Source organism: Hylobates moloch, unplaced genomic scaffold (assembly GCF_009828535.3).
Source record: "Hylobates moloch isolate HMO894 unplaced genomic scaffold, HMol_V3 SCAFFOLD_53, whole genome shotgun sequence".
In the NCBI taxonomy this organism is placed as follows: domain Eukaryota; kingdom Metazoa; phylum Chordata; class Mammalia; order Primates; family Hylobatidae; genus Hylobates; species Hylobates moloch.
In genome coordinates this window covers 234233-253141 of record NW_026652328.1, presented here as the reverse complement: position 1 = coordinate 253141, position 18909 = coordinate 234233, and the positions used below count along the sequence as shown (strand labels likewise).

The following is an 18909-nucleotide window of genomic DNA, read 5'->3' as shown; positions in this document are numbered from 1 at the left end:
GAAAAAACAGGGGATTGTATTTGATTCCCTGGTGATTTGGCAGCCTAAAACAACCCGTTGCTTTATCTGTATCCAGGAACTCTGGAATATCTACCTTGCTTCTCTAGAAGTAAATTAGGGTATAAAGCTTGCAAGGGTCAAAAACCTATAATTCATGGAAATAATCATAAATTGAAGTGTGAACTTTAGTAACTCAATAGCATTGGTGTAGAATTTCAAAAGACATTTTTAATGTTTAGATGCATACATCATAGCTCTCTTAGTTCCGCTATTTGCTAGTGAGAGATTATGCCATCAGATAGCATCTCTCGCAGAAACTCAATATGATTTTAAATCCATAAACACTTTGTTTTCCTTGATTTTAAATTTAATTATTTTTTTGAGACAGAGTCTCACTCTGTCACCCAGGCTGGAGCGCAGTGTTGTGATCACAGCTCATTGCAGCCTTGACCTCCCAGGCTCAAGCAAGCAGATCCTCCCACCTTAGCATCCCAAGTAGCTAGGACTATAGGCACACGCCACACACCTGGCAAATTTTTTATTTTTTATAGAGATGAGGTTTCCCTATGTTGCCCAGGCTGTGTTTTTTTTGTTTGTTTATTTGTTTTTTGTTTTTGTTTTTTTTTTTTTTTTTGAGATGGAGTCTCGCTCTGTTGCCCAGGCTGGAGTGCAGTGGTGCAATCTTGGCTCACTGCAAGCTCTGCCTCCTGGGTTCATGCCATTCTCCTGTCTCAGCCTCCCAAGTAGATGGGACTACAGGCGCCTGCCACCATGCCCGGCTAATTTTTTTGTATTTTTAGTAGAGACGGGGTTTCACCGTGTTAGCCAGAATGGTCTCAATCTCCTGACCTCATGATCCTCACCCTCCTTGGCCTCCCAAAGTGCTGGGATTACAGGTGTGAGCCACCATGCCCGGCCTTCCCTGGTTTTTAAACATAGTAAAGAAAATCTTTTTTTCTTCTTTTGATAAAATGCAAAATAGGCTCAAATTTTGTTTCTACCTTGTGTCTTTCTGGCCCTGGTTGAGGAAGGTATTGCTGGCGTCCAAGGTACCATCACTCTTTTTCAGCTGACTACAGTAAGAGAGTGGTTTGAAATTCTGTATTTAAGAGGGATGCCATTTATTGAATAAGCATGTTCCGTTCCTCTGCCCTGCATTGCAATGCTTTAGTGAAAGGGCTAAATGGAGGAAAGAAATAGAAGGCACTAGGTTCAGGATGTTTAAGAGGAATAATACTAGGGTTTTTTTGTGGTTTTTTGTTTGTTTTTTGTTTTTGTTTTGAGGCTAGAGTACAGTGGCATAATCTCAGCTTACTACAACCTCCGCCTCCAGGTTCAAGCGAGTCTCCAGCCTCAGCCTCCCCAGTAGCTGGGATTACAGGCACGCGCCACCACGCCCGGCTAATTTCTGTATTTTTAGTAGAGGTGGGGTTTCATGATGTTGGCCGGGCTGGTCTCGAACTCCTGACCTCATGATTTGTCCACCTTGGCCTCCCAAAGTGCTGGGATTACAGGCCGCGCCTGGCCAATACTAGATTTTTATATATACATGGGGAAGATGGAACAAATCTGCTTTATCTAATAAAATAGTTCATGAAAGGGAACTGAGCTTGCAGGAGAGATTTAGTATTGGTATAGTAGAAGCACTGTAGTGTAGCTCCAGGCCTAGAAATCAGGAGACCTGGACTCTACCCCTTACTGTGATGTTCTGAACAAGTTACTTCAGCCTCCTAGAATGCAGTTTCTTCTTCTGGTAACTTTGGACAGTTTAAAGCTATATGCAAATGTGAGCAGCAGCTTTGGTACAAGGAAGACACTGTTGACATAGATGACTTTTGGAACCAAAGTGCTCTTGCTTTTATGTTCCCATTAATTCAGCACATATTTACAGAGGCATACAAGATAACCCAGCTAGGTGTTGTATCCCATTTTACTATATCAGCTCTTCTCTAATCCAATTTGCTACCTTCATCTGAATTTTTTCATTGATTGAACTTCTATAATAACTGTACTAAAGGACATCCTTAAAGAATGTTTGAAATATATAGTTAATTCTGACTGTGGCTTGTTTTGTTTAGAAGAGTGCTACCCTTATGCTGTACCTAACATTTAAAGTTAATAAGAATCTAAAAAAAAATTGTGCTTAAAAAAAAATTGACAGCTTTAATCAGCAGAGTTTTTGTTTCTGAAAACATAATTTTTATATTTCTAGAAATACATGCTACTCACAATAGAGGATATTGAATGAAAGAATTTAATCTTTCACCCTTTCAGTCATTCTCATAACTTCATACCCTTTAGACCATGATACTGAGGCCCATACAGCTATTCTCTGTCTTTCATCAACAGGAATGAATAAAAGTTGGTATACTAGGGAGAAGGAGAATGAAGGTTAAGATTATTAGAATGGGCCGGCGCGGTGGCTTACGCCTGTAATCCCAGCATCTTAGGAGGCCAAGGCAGGTGGATCACGAGGTCAGGAGATGGAAACCATCCTGGCTAACACGGTGAAACCCCGTCTCTACCAAAAAATACAAAAAAATTAGCCGGGTGTGGTGGTGGGCGCCTGTAGTCCCAGCTACTCGGGAGGCTGAGGCAGGAGAATGGCGTGAACCCGGGAGGTGGAGCTTGCAGTGAGTCGAGATTGCGCCACTGCACTCCAGCCTAGGTAACAGAGCGAGACTTCGTCTCAAAAAAAAAAAAAGATTATTAGGATGATGGCATTTTTATTTATGCCTTTGTATTTGCAAATTTGAAATACTATATATTTTTCCCTTAGCACTTACTAAGGGGAAAAAAATGAATTAAAATGGCAGGACTACAGATGAATTATAGTCACCATTTTAATAAGCATAATAATCAGATTGATTCTAAACCTCTCTACTAGTTTTTAACATTTGCTTTAATTTTGTCTTTATCTAATGAAGATCACTATTATTTGTATTATTTTTCTTAATGTTAATCATGTCCTCATTTGTAGCATTTAGACTTCTAAGAATATAATGGTAGATATTTGTTTCAAATTTTTGAGTTACCGAGATATGAATTTACTTTTTACATTTGTGGACAACTTTTTTGTTTTAACAAAAACTATTGGCTGGGCATAGTGGCTAACACCTGTAATACTAGCACTTTGGGAGGCCAAGGCAGGCAGATTTCTTGAGCCTGGGAGTTCGAGACCAGCCTGGGCAACACGGTGAAAACTTGTCTGTATAAAAAATACAAAAATTAGCTGTCTGTACAAAAATACAAAAATTAGCCAGGCTTGTGGCCGGTGCACACCTGTAGTCCCAGCTACTTGGGAAGTTAACGTCAGAGGATTACTTGAGCCCTTGGAGGGAGGGGCTGCAGTGAGCCAAGATCACACCACTGCACTCCAGCCTGGGTGATAGAGTAAGACTTTGTCTCAAAAAAAAAAAAAAAAAAAAAAGAGAACTATTACTTTCCTTCAGTTTAACACTGAAGGTGAGATACCTATAATGGATGAATCTGCCTCATCTGACAGTCCCAGGAATAGCAATCATTTAAGACATACATTTTTTTAAAAATGTAACTCCTTTGTTTCAGACCTCTTAAGTCACGAAAATGCAGCAACGCTGAATGATGTAAAGACATTGGTCCAGCAGCTATACACTACACTGTGCATTGAACAGCACCAGTTAAACAAGGAAAGGGAGCTTATTGAAAGACTAGAGGATCTCAAAGAGCAGCTGGCTCCCCTGGAAAAGGTAAAACTTCAAATCTCAGGTTTTTCACCTTACCTGTATTTTTTCCAGAGCATATATGTTTCTGTTTTTTCTTGTAAGTTTTATGCAGTTGAGTCATGTCAATCAAGTTGGTTCTTTAGTTTATGGGACTGAACCATAAAAAAATTTGAGTCAAAGCTAAGAAAGGGCTTAAAAAAGAATCGTTTGGAGCCTTGATAATGGACTTAGAGCTTTCAGTTCTAAATGCACTGCCCTTAACCAGATTTACCACCTTTAAAATTAAGATCAGAATAATTGCTGATCAGGAAAGGCTCTTGAGTATAGTGGATAATGATTTTAGCCAAGTTAAGAATGAATATTACAGTTGGCCCTCTGTTATCTGTAGGTTCTACATTCACAGATTTAACCAACCTCAGAGAGAAGACATTTGCGGGGGAAAAAAAACAATAAAACATAACAAGGCTGGGCGTGGTGGCTCACGCCTATAATCCCAACACTTTGGAAGGCCAAGGCAGGCAGATCACCTCAGGTCAGGAATTTGAGACCAGCCTGGCCAACATGGTAAAACCCCATCTCTACTAAAAATATAAAAATTAGCCAGGCGTCGTGGCATCATGTACCTATAGTCCCAGCTACTTGGGAGGCTGAGGCACGAGAATCACTTGAACCCGGGAGGCGGAGGTTGCAGTGAGCCAAAATTGCGCCACTGCACTCCAGCCTGGACAACAGAGCGAGACTGTCTCAAAAACAAAGAAACAAAAAAAAAACAACAACAAAATAACAATACAACAACAAAAAAATACAAATTTTAAAAATCAATATAATGACTATATAGCATTTACATTGTATTATAAGTAATCTAGAGATGATTTAAAGCATATGGGAGGATATGCATAGGTTATATGCAGATACTATCCCATTTTATATAAGGGACTTTAACATCTATGTATTTTGATATCTTGGTTTGGGGGGTATCCTGGAACCAATTTACCACAGATACCTAGGGACAACTGAATATAGAATTATTATGCAACTATTAAAGGGACTATATACATTTAATTTGCCATAGAAACCAAATTATAAAATAGTGTGCATACTATGATCCAATTTTTAAATGTATTATATATATACCTATATGCATTTATATATATACATACACAGAGAAAGAAATCAGAAGGAATACATTCCAAAATGCTAGTACAGTAGTCAGGTTATGACTGATTTTTCTTTACACTTTTCTGAATGTTTACAATGAACATATGTTACCTTTATTTTTTCTATGATATTTCAATTTTAAGAAATCAGATTATAAGGAGTAAGGAAGGGAACAAATACTCAGTATTTTCTGATTCCTGAAAAATAATTTTCATCATTTATAGATAGAATATTTACTGTGTTTCATGAATTGTGCTAGTATTTTACCTATATTTTCTTTTGTTTTTCTTTTTTTCTTTTTCCTTTTTTTTTTTTTTTTGAGATAGAGTCTCGCTCTATTGCCCAGGCTGGAGTGCAGTGGCACGATCTCGGCTCACTGCAAGCTCCGCCTCCCAGGTTCACGCCATTCTTCTGCCTCAGCCTCCCGAGTGGCTGGGACTACAGGCACCTGCCACCACGCCCAGCTAATTTTTTGTATTTTTTTTTAGTAGAGACGGGATTTCACCATGTTAGCCAGGATGGACACGATCTCCTGACCTTGTGATCCATCTGCCTCGGCCTCCCAAAGCGCTGGGATTACAGGCATGAGCCACCACGCCCGGCTTTACCTGTATTTTCTTATTTAATCTTTGTAACAACTCTTTAATGAAGTTAATGGTGATTTGCAGATCAACACTCTGAATTGAGCTGCTTTAAATCCAGAGTCCATGTTCTGCCCCTAGTATACCACTGGAGTTAAAACTGAGAATAGATTAAATCGTGTATGCAACAGCAAAAGAATATAGGTAGGTGTGCATTTACCTCTTTCAGAGAAGATAATCTTGTGATTGAATGAAGACCTCTTGAAACTGAGTTATTCATGCCCATATTTTCACCCACTTCTAGGGTGAAACATAAAATACAAATGCCCTGAATAGTAGTTGTATGTATGTAAATTTTTTTCAAGGGGGTTTCATTCTGTTGCCCAGGCTGGAGTGCAGTGGTATGATCTTGGCTCACTGCATCCTCCAGTTCCTGGGCTCAAGCAATTCACCAACCTCAGCCTCCCGATAGCTGGGACTACAGGGATGTGCCACCATGCCCTGCTAATTTTTGTATTTTTTTTAGAGATGGGATTTCGCCATGTTGCCCAAGCTGGTCTTGAACTCCTGGGCTCAAGCAAGCTGCCCGCCTTGGCCTACCAAAAGGCTGGGATTACAGATGTGAGCCACTGCACCTGGCTTAAGATATTTTATTCAGTGAAAACTGCAGATACTATTTAGGAAGGCAAGCTATATTTACTAGAATCGAGACTAGTATCTTGATTATGAGCCCTGTTTCTTTAGTGAACATAGAACAGTTTAAGCCTTTTTAAATTGGTTTTATGTCAAAATGCCTTATGATTATGTGTGCCCAATAGGTACGAATTGAGATTAGCAGAAAAGCTGAGAAGAGGACCACTTTGGTGCTATGGGGTGGCCTTGCCTACATGGCCACACAGTTTGGCATTTTGGCCCGGCTTACCTGGTGGGAATATTCCTGGGACATCATGGAGCCAGTAACATACTTCATCACTTATGGAAGTGCCATGGCAATGTATGCATATTTTGTAATGACACGCCAGGTAAGAATTCTCTTCAAGTAACCTTTTATGAGATAGTAATAAAGTTTCGATTGTCAAAAGAGTTCTTTTTTCTCATCTTCTAAGGCCAGTTTTCTTTAAGTACTCATGCTTTACACATACACACACGTGTGCCACTTATGTATTAGGCAATATTCTAAGCAAGTGCTGTAGATGGAGAGGTAGATATAAGACATGACTTCCACCCTCATGGAGCTCACAAACAAGATAGCCATGTAAACCATTAAATTCAGAAAAATATACTACAGTAAGGTATAGAATAAGTGGACGAAGGAGCAGAGTGGTCAGCTGTAGGATAACCTGTTCAGCTGTGTTGCTTGGCTTTTTATGTACTGTGGGAAAAGTCCCATGCTTTTTATTTTTATTGAGTTTTTGGAATGGAGAATTGGTGATAACTAATCAAATACTTAAACTAAACTCAGAAATCCTCCTAAATATGTTGAAAGGAAAGGTGTTGTTGTTGTTGTTTCCATTATGGAAGAGAGCTGAGAATTAGATACCTAATTACTTAATACTCAAGTGTATTCTTTTTTTATTGATACATAATAATTGTACATATTTTGAGGGTGTCTGTGCATGTATACAACATATACATGTGTAATGATCAAATCAGGGCAAATGGCATATCTACCTCAAGCATGTATTTTTTTTTGTATTGGGGACATTCCAAATCCTTTCTTCTAGCTATTTTGAAATATCCAATAAATTATTGTTAACTATTGAACACTAGAGCTTATTCCTCCTATCTAACTGTAATTTTGTACCATTAACTAACTTTTCCCTATCCCCTTCTCTCCTCTACCCTTCCCAGCCTCTGGTAAACATTATTCTCCTCTCTACTTCTGTGGGTTCAACTTCTATGGGATCAGCTTTTTTAGCTCACACACATGAGTGAGAACATGTGGTACTTGTCTTTCTGTCCCTGGCCTATTTCATTAAACATAATGTCCTCCAGCCTTATCCATGTTGCTGCAAAGGACAGGATATCATTCATTTTATGGCTGAGTAATATTCCATTGTGTATATATACCACATTTTCTTTATCCATTCATCCCTGGATGGGCACTTAGGTTGATTCTGTATCTTAGCTATTGTGAATAGTGCTGCAGTAAACATGGGAGTGCAGATATCGCTTTAACATACTGATTTGCTTTCCTTTGGATATATGCCCACTAGTGGGATTGCCGGATTGATTGTATGATATTTCTATTTTTAGTTTTTTTGAGGAAGCTCCCTACTGTTTTCCATAATGGCTATACTAATTTACATTCCCAGCATTTCTCCACATCCTCACCAGCATTTGATATTCTTTTTCTTTTTTATTATAGCCATTTTAACTGGAATGAGATGATATTTCATTGTGGGTTTTTTTATTTGTTTTTGTTTTTTTGGGTTTTTGTTTTTTTTTTTTTTTGAGATGGAGTCTCGCTCTATTGCCCAGGCTGGAGTGCAGTGGCACGATCTCAGCTCATTGCAAGCTCCGCCTCCTGGATTCACACCATTCTCCTGCCTCAGCCTCCTGAATAGCTGGGACTACAGACGCCCGCCACCATGCCCAGCTAATTTTTTGTATTTTTAGTAGAGATGGGGTTTCACTGTGTTAGCCAGGATGGTCTCGATCTCCTGACCTCGTGATCCACCCGCCTCGGCCTCCCAAAGTGCTGGGATTACAGGTGTGAGCGACTGCGCCCCGTGTTCATTGTGGTTTTGATTTGTATTCCCTGATGATTACTGATTCTGAGCATTTCCTCATATACCTATTAGTCATTTGTATGTCTTCTTTTGAGAAATGTCTATTCAGATCTTTTGCCCATATTTTAATTGGATAGTTTATTTTTTTGCTATTGCGTTGTTTGAGTTCCTTGTATATTCTGATATAAATCCTGTGTCATATGAATAGCTTTTGCAAATGTTTTCTCCTAGTTCTGTAGGTTATCTCCTCACTCTGCTGATCGTTTCCTTTGCTGTACAAGAGCTTTTTAGTTTGATATAATCCCATTTGTCTATTCTGACTTGTGTTGCCTGTGCTTTTTGAGGTCTTACCAAAAAATCTTTGCCCAGACCAATGTCTGGAAGGTTTCCCCAATGTTTTCTTCTAGTAGTTGCATAGTTCAGGTCTTAGATTGAAGTCTTTAAGACATTTTGATTTGATTTTTTGTATGGAGAGAAAGGGGGATCTACTTTCATTCTTCGGCATATGGTTATCTAGTTTTCCCAGCATCATTTATTTAAAAGATTGCCTTTTCCCCATTGTGGGTTCGTGGTGCCTTTGTCAAAGATGATTGGCTATAAATGCTTGGATTGATATCTGGATTCTCTATTCTGTTTCATTGGTCTATGTGTCTGTTTTTATGCCAGTACCATGCTATTTTGCTTACTGTAGCTTTGTAGTAAATTTTGACATCAGGTAGTATGATGCCTCTAGCTTTGTTCTTTTTGCTCAGGATTGCTCTGGCTATTCAAGGTTTTTTCTAGTTCTACATAATTTTTAGAATTTTTTTCCTATTTCTGTGAAGAGTATAATTGGTATTTTGATAGGGAATGCATCAAATGTGTACGTGGTTCAGGGTAGCATTGATTTATTCTTTATCAGCCGAGGCTCCTTTATTGAATACCAGTATCTAGAATTAATTTTTATTGTCAGTGCCATTTTAAATATCTTGGAATTCCAGTGTCACTTTAGGAAGTATGAAGATTTATCATTACTTTCAGTTATTATTATAATATACCATCATAGATCCAACCTAGCACTCCCTTTAATATCAAATGTTTGAAATACCTGAGACATAGGAAAAACTTTTTCTGTTTTCTTAGTTATCAGAAGAAAGCTGAGAGTTGCATCTCATATTTAATATGGCTGCTATTGAACATATGCATTTTCTTTCTGTTGTTAGATTAGTGGTCACAGCCTATTTGGGTTTGGGGAAATGATAGCACAAGAATGTTATTTAACTTTTCTTGGCCTCCCAAATGTGTCTAATAGAGAAGAAAGTAAACTGTTTTATGTCCTACAATTGCTTGCCCAGACTTTTTAGCATGTAGTAGCATGTCTGGCTCATACTAGTCACTGTGAACAGAACTGAACAGTCACATCATTCTTATCTGATCACAGCTCTGGGCATGGGTAACAGCCATGTTTTCAGCCAAACACTAATATTTTTCCAGTTATACCTTGAATCTAAAGATCACTCTTGATATATCTCTTGCTGATTAATTGGGTACAAAATGGTGGTATTTCCTTGTGGACTTTGCATTTCCTTGATTACTGAAGAGGTGAAGCAGTCTTTCCACTGTGAGATACCCATACGTTTTGCTTGGTCATTACTATTAAGTACCTTTTGCTAAGCCTAATTATGTGTCAAGCATTTTACATCTAGTAACATAAGTACATATATTCATATATTTAACCTCAACCCTATAAGTATTAATATATCCCCATTCCATAGATGAGGAAACTGAGTCTCCAAGAGGATAAGTAATCTGCCCAAACATTATATCTAGTACACTGTAGGACAAGGAATTGAATCCAGATTTGTGCAGCTCTGTAGGCTGCTCACTTTCCACTCAATTATGCTGCCTTCTGTTGACTTCATTTATGAGGAGTAACCTTTGAAAACTATAGTTAGAATAGATATAGAATAGAAATAAAAATATATTGGGAAAATAATTACTTCTTACAAAAAGCTGTTTTGTAAATGTTTTCTGTATTAGACTTGAATACAGTGTTACCACTTTCTCCCTTCTCCTCATGCTGTAATATCTTTACAGCATGTAGAATCTTTAATGCCCTACCTGTCCTACTAGTTAAATGCTCCATTCTGTGATTCCCAAAATAGTCTTGCTGCCCCCAAGTGACAAGTTGCAAAATAGCAGTAGTAAATAATTTAGTCACTATTCACTTATGAATAGGAAAACAGTGACCAAATAAAATGTAAATAGTTTTCATATTAAATATTTTTACTAACATGTCCATCTTAATACCTCTGAAGCAAATACCTGTTCAGTGGCATTTAAACTCTTCTAAACTGCTGTTACTATGAGTTGCTGTACTTGTTAACAGTCTAAATATATCCCAATGGTATGTTAAGTTCCAAAGAATCTTTTTAAGATGGCAAGCTCCTTGAAATCATAAAATCAAATGGAATATTGAGTGTTGCTGATTAATATTTCAGTAGAACCTGAGTACTGATTTCTACTATGTGGAAAAGGAGCTGGGCAGTAAGACTTGCCTGTGGGAGCTGTGTCAGCGTGCACGTGGACCAGCCGTCCCACCATCTGGCCCATGCCTTTTCAATGAAGGGGATGATGTTGCCTCATGGGAGTGAGCATTGATTCTTGGGGAGTAAAAACATATTACATATTATAATGCATAAACAGATAAACAGTATATTAAACCTCCTGTGGGAAGGAGGAGCAAACAGGAAAAAATGCCTTAAAAAGCTACTTAGGGGGGCAATAATGAAAAAAGTGTTGATAAATAGTGACCTAGCCTTTAATACCCTTTACCTCCTCAATTCCAATAACCGTCATTTATATTGTACTCCAGCAAACCACTTCAATGGCTGTTCAGGGCCTCCTTTCCTAGAACTGTCCCACTTATAATATAAATTAATATGTTAATTTCTGATAATTTATTTTCTTTCTAGACCTTTTATTCACTCACTCACTCCTTTGACCTCATCCAGACCTTTAAGCTACTGGCATCTTTCCCTTAACTTTTTACTATCACCTTCCTCCTGTATCACTTCCTTTTCTATCCAATTTAAACTGTGTTGCCATTCTCTTCTTGGTATCCTACCATCCCTGCCCTTTTGTCTTTTACAGTATGTACTCTATAAACTCCTAATATTGGATTAATCTAGCCCTTTATCCTATCTATATCTAGGCTATTAAATATTACTAGAGAAAAATCATGTCATAGTGTAGAATGGGCCACTGCTTGTGTTTTAAATCATATTTTCTTCCCTCATATCCCCATAGTAGTTATTCTTAAGACTTCACATCAAGATCCCCATCCCACCCTTAACCTTCTCCTAGAAAATTGAAGTTAACAGTTAGAAGCTTTCTAATTCTTAAAACTGTAAATGCAACTATATCTGTACTGAATTTTACACTATTTCCATCAAATTCCAAGAAGAGGTGGCATTTTCCTATTTAGGGCTAGCCCCTCCACATGTTCTTAGTCCCATTCCTTCCTCCCAGTATCTTATTCCAGTTTCTTTTTTGTGTTCCCTGTGTTTTTAACCTCTCCCTCTCTGATATTCTTTCTTTCCTAACGAAACTGTCTGCATCTTTTCTCACTTAGTATCAAATCACAATTTTTTTTTTTTGAGACAAGGTTTTACCCTGTCTCCTAGGCTAGAATGCAGTGGCATAATGACAGCTCCCTGAAGCATCTACCTCCCAGACCCAAGCAATTCTTCCACCTCAGCCTCATGAGTACCTGAGACCATAGGCATGTGCCACCATGCCCAGCTAATTTTTTAAATATTTTGTAGACAGGATTTCCTTACATTGCCCAGGGTGGTCTCCAACTCCTGAGCTCAAGTGATCCTCTGCCTCAGCCTCTCAAAATACTAGGATTACAGGCATGAACCACTGCACCTAGCCCAAATCACAGAAATTTTAGAATAGAGTCTAGCACATAGTTGCTCAGTAAATGATTGTTGCCCAAAAGAGGAAGCACAGAATAGATTTGAATAAACTTAGTGTGTATATTTACATCCTAAGCAAACATAGGTGAATAGCCTAGTAGCAGCATGTTAGAAATGTAGAGGGCTTTCCCTCAAGTTCTTAATCCACTAATTATCCCTTCAGTTGATTCAGACCTCGATTTTATTCATTTTAAAAAGGCTTCCACAAACCCTTTAGCTATCAGTCATCCAATATCTATTATCTATCATCATCAATAACTAAATATTTACTTTGGTTCTAGTTGTGGCATACTAGGCAATCAACCAGTCCTTCCACTAAGAAAAGTTAGAATTGTTAGACAAAACATAATACACATCTGTTTAAAGATACTAGAGAACTAACAAAATAGCAAAAATTGCTAGGTAAGGGTCTAAATAAGAGGAGTCCCAGGAAGATGAGACTAGTATTTAGATGTGCTTTTTCCTCTGGGGATTTATGCTAATTGAGGAGGGTATAGTGGAGAGGCCAAGAAGCTGAGCCACACTTGTTAGCCTAGAGGAACCAAAGCCTTAGTGATTGGTGTCTAATGATCACTAAAGGAGGTGAAACAGAAACCGTCTTGCTTTGATTTGGAACCTGTAAAGGCTACCATTGTAGAATAAGGATTTTTCAGGTACTGTAGCTGATCTTTCATTCATCTCAATCCTATAAGTTAGATTGAGGTAGTCCTGGAATACTGGTAATCCCCGAGTGCTGATGCTCACAGTTTTCATGCAGAAGCAAACATAAATCATCCCTGGGAGGAGATAACATTATTCTAAACCTTGAATTATTTCTACAAATAATTTTCCTTTTTTTTTTTTTTTTTTTTTTGAGACAGAGTCCCACTCTGTTGCCCAGGTTGGAGTACAGTGGCACAATCATGGCTCACTGCAGCCTCATACTCCCAGGCTCAAGCAGCCCTCCCTCTTAGCTTCCTGAGTAGCTGGGACTACAAGCACGTGCCACCATGCCCAGCTAGGTTTTTTTTGGCATTTTTTGTAGAGCTGTGGTTTCTCCATGTCAACTCTGACTGGTCTCAAACTCCTGGGCTCAAGCGATCTGCCTGCCTCGGCCTCCCGAAGTGCTGGATTACAGGCACGAGCCACCATGCCTGGCCAGTTTTGCAAATATTAAATTAGACATACAATAAAAATAAGCAGATACACAATACCTACAGAAACAATAGACATTACAAACAGACACAAGGACTCCAGATATTGGTATTATCAGACATAGCCTTTAAAATAATTATACTTACTATATTTAGGGAGATAAAAACAAGGTTGAGAATATTGGCAGATAACTTGATTTTTTTTTTTAAAGAACCCATTGAAAAATTTTAGAAATGAAATATAATGGATGGGTTTAATAGCAGATTAGACATAACAAAAGACAGAAATAGTGACCTTGAGTAAGGCACAAGAAACTATTCAAAATGAAGTGTGCAGATACAGAAAGATGTAAAATATAGGAAAGGGTAAGAGACACAGGATACAGGGGAAAGGCCTAACACGTAGTTAATTTTATTGGAGTCTCAGAAGGAGAAGAGAAAGAGGATGGGAAGAAACAATATTTAAATAAAGAGTTAATGGCTGCGAATTTTCCGAAATGATGAAAGACATCCATTTACACATTTAAGAATCCCAACCAATATCAGCCAATATAAAAAAAGAAATCTGACTGGACGTGGTGGCTCATACCTGTAATCCCAGCACTTTGGGAGTCCGAGGTGGGCACATCACTTGAAGCCAGGGGTTTGAGACCAGCCTGGCCAACATGGCAAAACCCCTTCTCTACTAAAAATACAAAAATTAGCTGGGCATGTGGCACACATCTGTAATCCCAGCTACTCGGGAGGCTGAGGCATGAGGATCGCTTGAACCTAAGAGACGGAGGTTGCAGTGAACTGAGATCACACCACTACACTCCAGCCTCGGTAATAGAGTGAGATTCTGTATCAAAAAAATAAAATAAAAATAAAAAAGGAAATTTCCATTGAGACATATTGGTAGTAAAACTTCAAAAGCCAAAGCCAAATGGAAAAATCTTAAAAGCAGCCAAAGAGAGAAAAAAGTTTGCCTTCAAAGGAGTCCCTGTTAGACTGAATGCTGACTTCTCAATAGCAGCAATGAAAGCCGAAGACAATGGGATAGCATCTTCAATTTCTAGAAAGAAAATAACTGTCATCTTAGAATGCTATACTCAGCAAAAAATATCTTTCCAAAATAAAGACATTTTCAGACAGAGAATTTGTCACCATCAGATCTGCACTAAAGGAGATACTGAAAGATGTTCTTTGGGCAGAAGAAAGATTATCACACATGAAAAGTCAGAAAAGCAGAAAGGAACAAAGAGCAACAAAAATGGTAAACCTGTGAGTGATGAGTCTAAACTAATATTAAATGTATAAACAATTATAATAAACTTACGGAATATAAAATATAGAGAGAATTAAAATATGCAACAACAGGCCGGGCATAAGTAGCTTATGCCTGTAATCCCAGCACTTTGGGAGGCTGAGGCGGGCAGATCATTTGAGGTCAGGAGTTTTGAGACCAGCCTGGCCAACATGGCAAAACCCTGTCTTTACTAAAAATACAAAAAAATCAGGTGGGCATGGTGGCACACACCTGTAATTCCAACTATTGGGGAGGTTGAGGCATGAGAATCGCTTGAACCCAGGAGGTGGAGGTTGCAATGAACCGAGATCACGCCACTGCACTCCAGCCTGGGTGACAGAGTGAGACTCTGTCTCAAAAATAAATAAATAAATAAAATTAAATGTGCAACAACATTTAATATGCCCAGACAATGACATATATGTCTGGAGCAGGTAAATAGATTTAAAATGTTCTAATATTCCTTCATTGTCTGGGAATAAGGTAGAAGTACCATTCCTATTCACCTTTGAAGAGGAGGCCCTAGCCAGTGCAGAAGGCAAGAACAGAATATGAAAGATATAAAGATTGGAAAGAAAGAAAACTGACACTTACAGATTTTGCACATGAAAAAATACAGAAGAAATGTACAGATAATTGGTTAGGATCCATAAGTGAGTTTCATAAGGTTATTGGATACAAGATCAGTGTATGTAAATCAATTGCATATCTATATGCTAGCAACAAATGGTTAGAAAATGAAAATATTTTAAAGCTGCACCTTAAAATTACTTTTAAAAATACATAGACCACACATAGAAGGCAAAGCAGGGGGGAAAAACCCTAGAAATATATGTATAAAAAATTTATAAGACTCTATCCAAAAATGTCAGTTCTACCCAACTGATCCATTAGATTCAGTGCAATCCCAGTTAGTCAGAAACCCAACAGATCTGGGGATTGGGGAAGAGATTTGAATAGACTGCTTCTAAAACAACATGAAAATGTAAAATACTAAGAAAAGCCAATAAACTCTTGAAGAAAAACTGGGTAAGAGGATTTGCTCTATTAGATATGAAGACTGCAGTTTTAGTTTAGTTATAACACTTCAATAACAGTGGCACAAGGACAGACCTATAGAATAGAAGAGTATAGAAACAGACCCAGTATAAATGAACTTTTGATTTTCAGAAGATGGCAGGCCAGGCGTGATGGGTCATGCCTATAATCCCAGTGCTTTGGGAGGCCAAGGTGGGAGAAGCACTTGAGGCCAGGGGTTCACGACCAGCCTGGACAACATAGTGAGACCCAATAGCTAAAAAAAATTTTAATTAGTTGAGTGTGGTGTCGTGCACCTGTAGGTACCAGCTACTCAGGAGGCCAAGATGGGAGGATTGCTTGAGCCCAGGAGTTTGAGGCTGCAGTGAGCTATGATCGCACCACTGCACTCCAGCCTTGGTGGCAGAGTGAGACTCAAAAATAAATAAAAAAGATGGCCCTACAAAGAAAGGAGAGTCTTTTTCAATAAATGGTGCTAGGAAAATTGAATACCTATATTAAAAAATGAAATAACCCCATTTTATAATATAAACAAAAATAAATTCCAGGTAGATTGTAGATCTAAATGTGATAGGTAATGTAATAAAGCTCCTATAAGAGAATATCTTAATGACTATAGAATAGAGAATGATTTCTTACACAGAATGAAAAGCACTAACCATACAGGATAAGAGTGATAAAGTAAGCCAGGCATTGTGGTGTATGCCTGTAATCACAGCTACGTGGGAGGCTGAGATGGGAGGATCGCTTGAACCCAGGAGTTTGAGGCCAGCCAACATAGCAAGATCCCATCTCACAAAAAAGAATGATAAATTAGACTACATTAAATTAATATCTGTTTATTAAAGAACACCATGAAGAGGGTAAATAGGCTAGAAGGAGATACTTGCAGTATGTATACCCTACAAAGGATCTATATCCAGAATATATAAACAAATTCTACAAATTAGTAAGAAAGTGACAGAATCCACTAGAAAAAATGGCAAGAGATCTGAACAGGCACTTCTAATAGAGGATATGCAAATGGCCAATAATAGATTAAATGAAAAGGCCTCAGCCTCTTAGTGATCAGGAAAATGCTGTGTATCTCCAAGAGAAATGAAAACGTACATCCACACAAAAACTTGTACACAAGTGTTCACAGCAGGATTGTACATAATAGCCCCAACGTGGAAACAACCCAAATGCTATCAACTGAGGAATGGATAAATAAAATGTGGCATACCTATTGTTGTGGGAAGTCAGGGACCCCAAACGGAGGGACCAGCTGAAGCCATGGCAGAAGAACATGGATTGTGAAGATTTCATGGACATTTACTAGTTCCCCAGATTAATACTTTTATAATTTCTTATGCCTGTCTTTACTGCAATCTCTAAACACAAATTGTGAAGATTTCATGGACACTTATCACTTCCCCAGTCAATACCCTTGTGATTTCCTATGCCTGTCTTTAATCTCTTAATCCTGTCAGCTGAGGAGGATGTATGTCACCTCAGGACCCTGTGATAATTGCGTTAACTGCACAAATTGTAGAGCATGTGTGTTTGAACAATATGAAATCTGGGCACCTTGAAAAAAGAACAGGATAACAGCACTTGTTCAGGGAATAAGAGAGATAACCTTAAACTCTGACTGCCGGTGAGCCAGGCAGAACAGAGCCATATTTCTCTTCTTTCAAAAGCAAATGGGAGAAATATCACTGAATTCTTTTTCTCAGCAAGGAACATCCCTGAGAAAGAGAATGCACCCCTGAGGGTGGGTCTCTAAAATGGCCCCCTTGAGTGTGGCTGTCTTCTGTGGTCGAAACTATAGGGATGAAATAAACCCCAGTCTCTCATAGCACTCCCAGGCTTATTAGGAAGAGGAAATTCCCACCTAATAAATTTTGATCAGACCGGTTGCTCTCAAACCCTGTCTCCTGATAAGATGTTATCAATGACAATGGTGCCCGAAACTTCATTAGCAATTTTAATTTCACCCCGGTCCTGTGGTCCTGTGATCTCGCCCTGCCTCCATTTGCCTTGTGATATTCTATTACCTTGTGAAGTACGTGATCTTTGTGACCCACACCCTATTCGTACACTCCCTCCCCTTTTGAAAGTCCTTAATAAAAACTTGCTGGTTTTGTGGCTTGTGGGGCATCACGGAACCTACCGACATTTGATGTCTCCCCCGGACGCCCAGCTTTAAAATTTCTCTCTTTTGTACTCTATCCCTTTATTTCTCAAACTGGCCAACGCTTAGGGAAAATAGAGAAGAACCTATGTGACTATCGGGGCAGGTTCCCCAATAACTATTAATGGAATGTTAATGTATTGGGGCAGGTTCCCCAATAACTATTAATGGCAATAAAAAGAAATGAAACACTGATACATGCCACAAATGGATGAACCTTGAAAATGTTATGCTAAGTGAAAGAAGCCAGACACAAAAGGCCACATATTGTATGATTCCACTTATATGAAATGTCCAGAATAGACGAATTATAGAGGCAGAAGAAAGATTAGTAGCTGCCTAGAACTGGGGGTTTGTGGGGAGAGGAGACTTGACTGTCACAAGGTATGGAGTTCTTTTTTGGGGTGATGAAAATGTTCTAAAATTGTAATGATTGTACAACTCTGTGACTATATTATAAACCATTGAGCATTATACTTGAGTGGATTGTATGGTATGTGAATTATATCTCAATAAAGCTTTTTTTAAAATGAGACAGTATTGCATACACAGCAGAATGGCTAACATCTTTTAAACTGGCAATATCAAGTATTGGCAAGGATGTGGAATGGTGGTACCTCATAATCCTGCTGATAGAAGTATAATTGGTATAACCATTTTGGAAACTGTTTATCATCACTTCTTACATTTGAACACATGCATACCCTGTGATCTAAGATTTCCAGTCCTAGGTATATCTCCAGCAGAAGAGATAAATTGAGAAATGCTTTTGGCAGCATTATTAGTAAGAACCGAAACAACCCAAAAGCTTATCAATAGTAGAATGGTTAAATAAACTATGATGAAGTCATACAATATAATATAATGGAAATGAATAGACTGCAGCTACATACAAAAGGTGAATTTCACAAACCTAATATTGAGTGAAGGTAGCCATATAAATATATACTGTACGACTCCATCTTCATAAAATTCATAAAACAGGTAAAACTAAATTGCGGAACTTAGGAATACATGCTTAAGGAGGTAAGTTATAAAGAAAACAAGAAAACAATTACCATAAGAGCCAAGAGAGTGATTACTTTGAGGGAAAGATACGAGTAATTGGGAAGGGGCAAGAGGGAGTTTCTGGATTGT

General features: G+C 38.3%; 1 protein-coding gene across 1 annotated transcript in view; it reads left to right on the top strand.

Moving 5' to 3' along the window:
• The window catches only part of LOC116463690 (calcium uniporter protein, mitochondrial), a 211029-nt gene that overhangs the window by 188447 nt on the left and 3673 nt on the right, over positions 1 to 18909 (top strand). Inside the window, exons 5-6 of the mRNA XM_032146901.2 lie at positions 3568 to 3728; positions 6262 to 6465. Coding sequence (XP_032002792.1) covers positions 3568 to 3728; positions 6262 to 6465 — 365 coding nt within the window. The remainder of the gene's footprint in view (positions 1 to 3567; positions 3729 to 6261; positions 6466 to 18909) is intronic.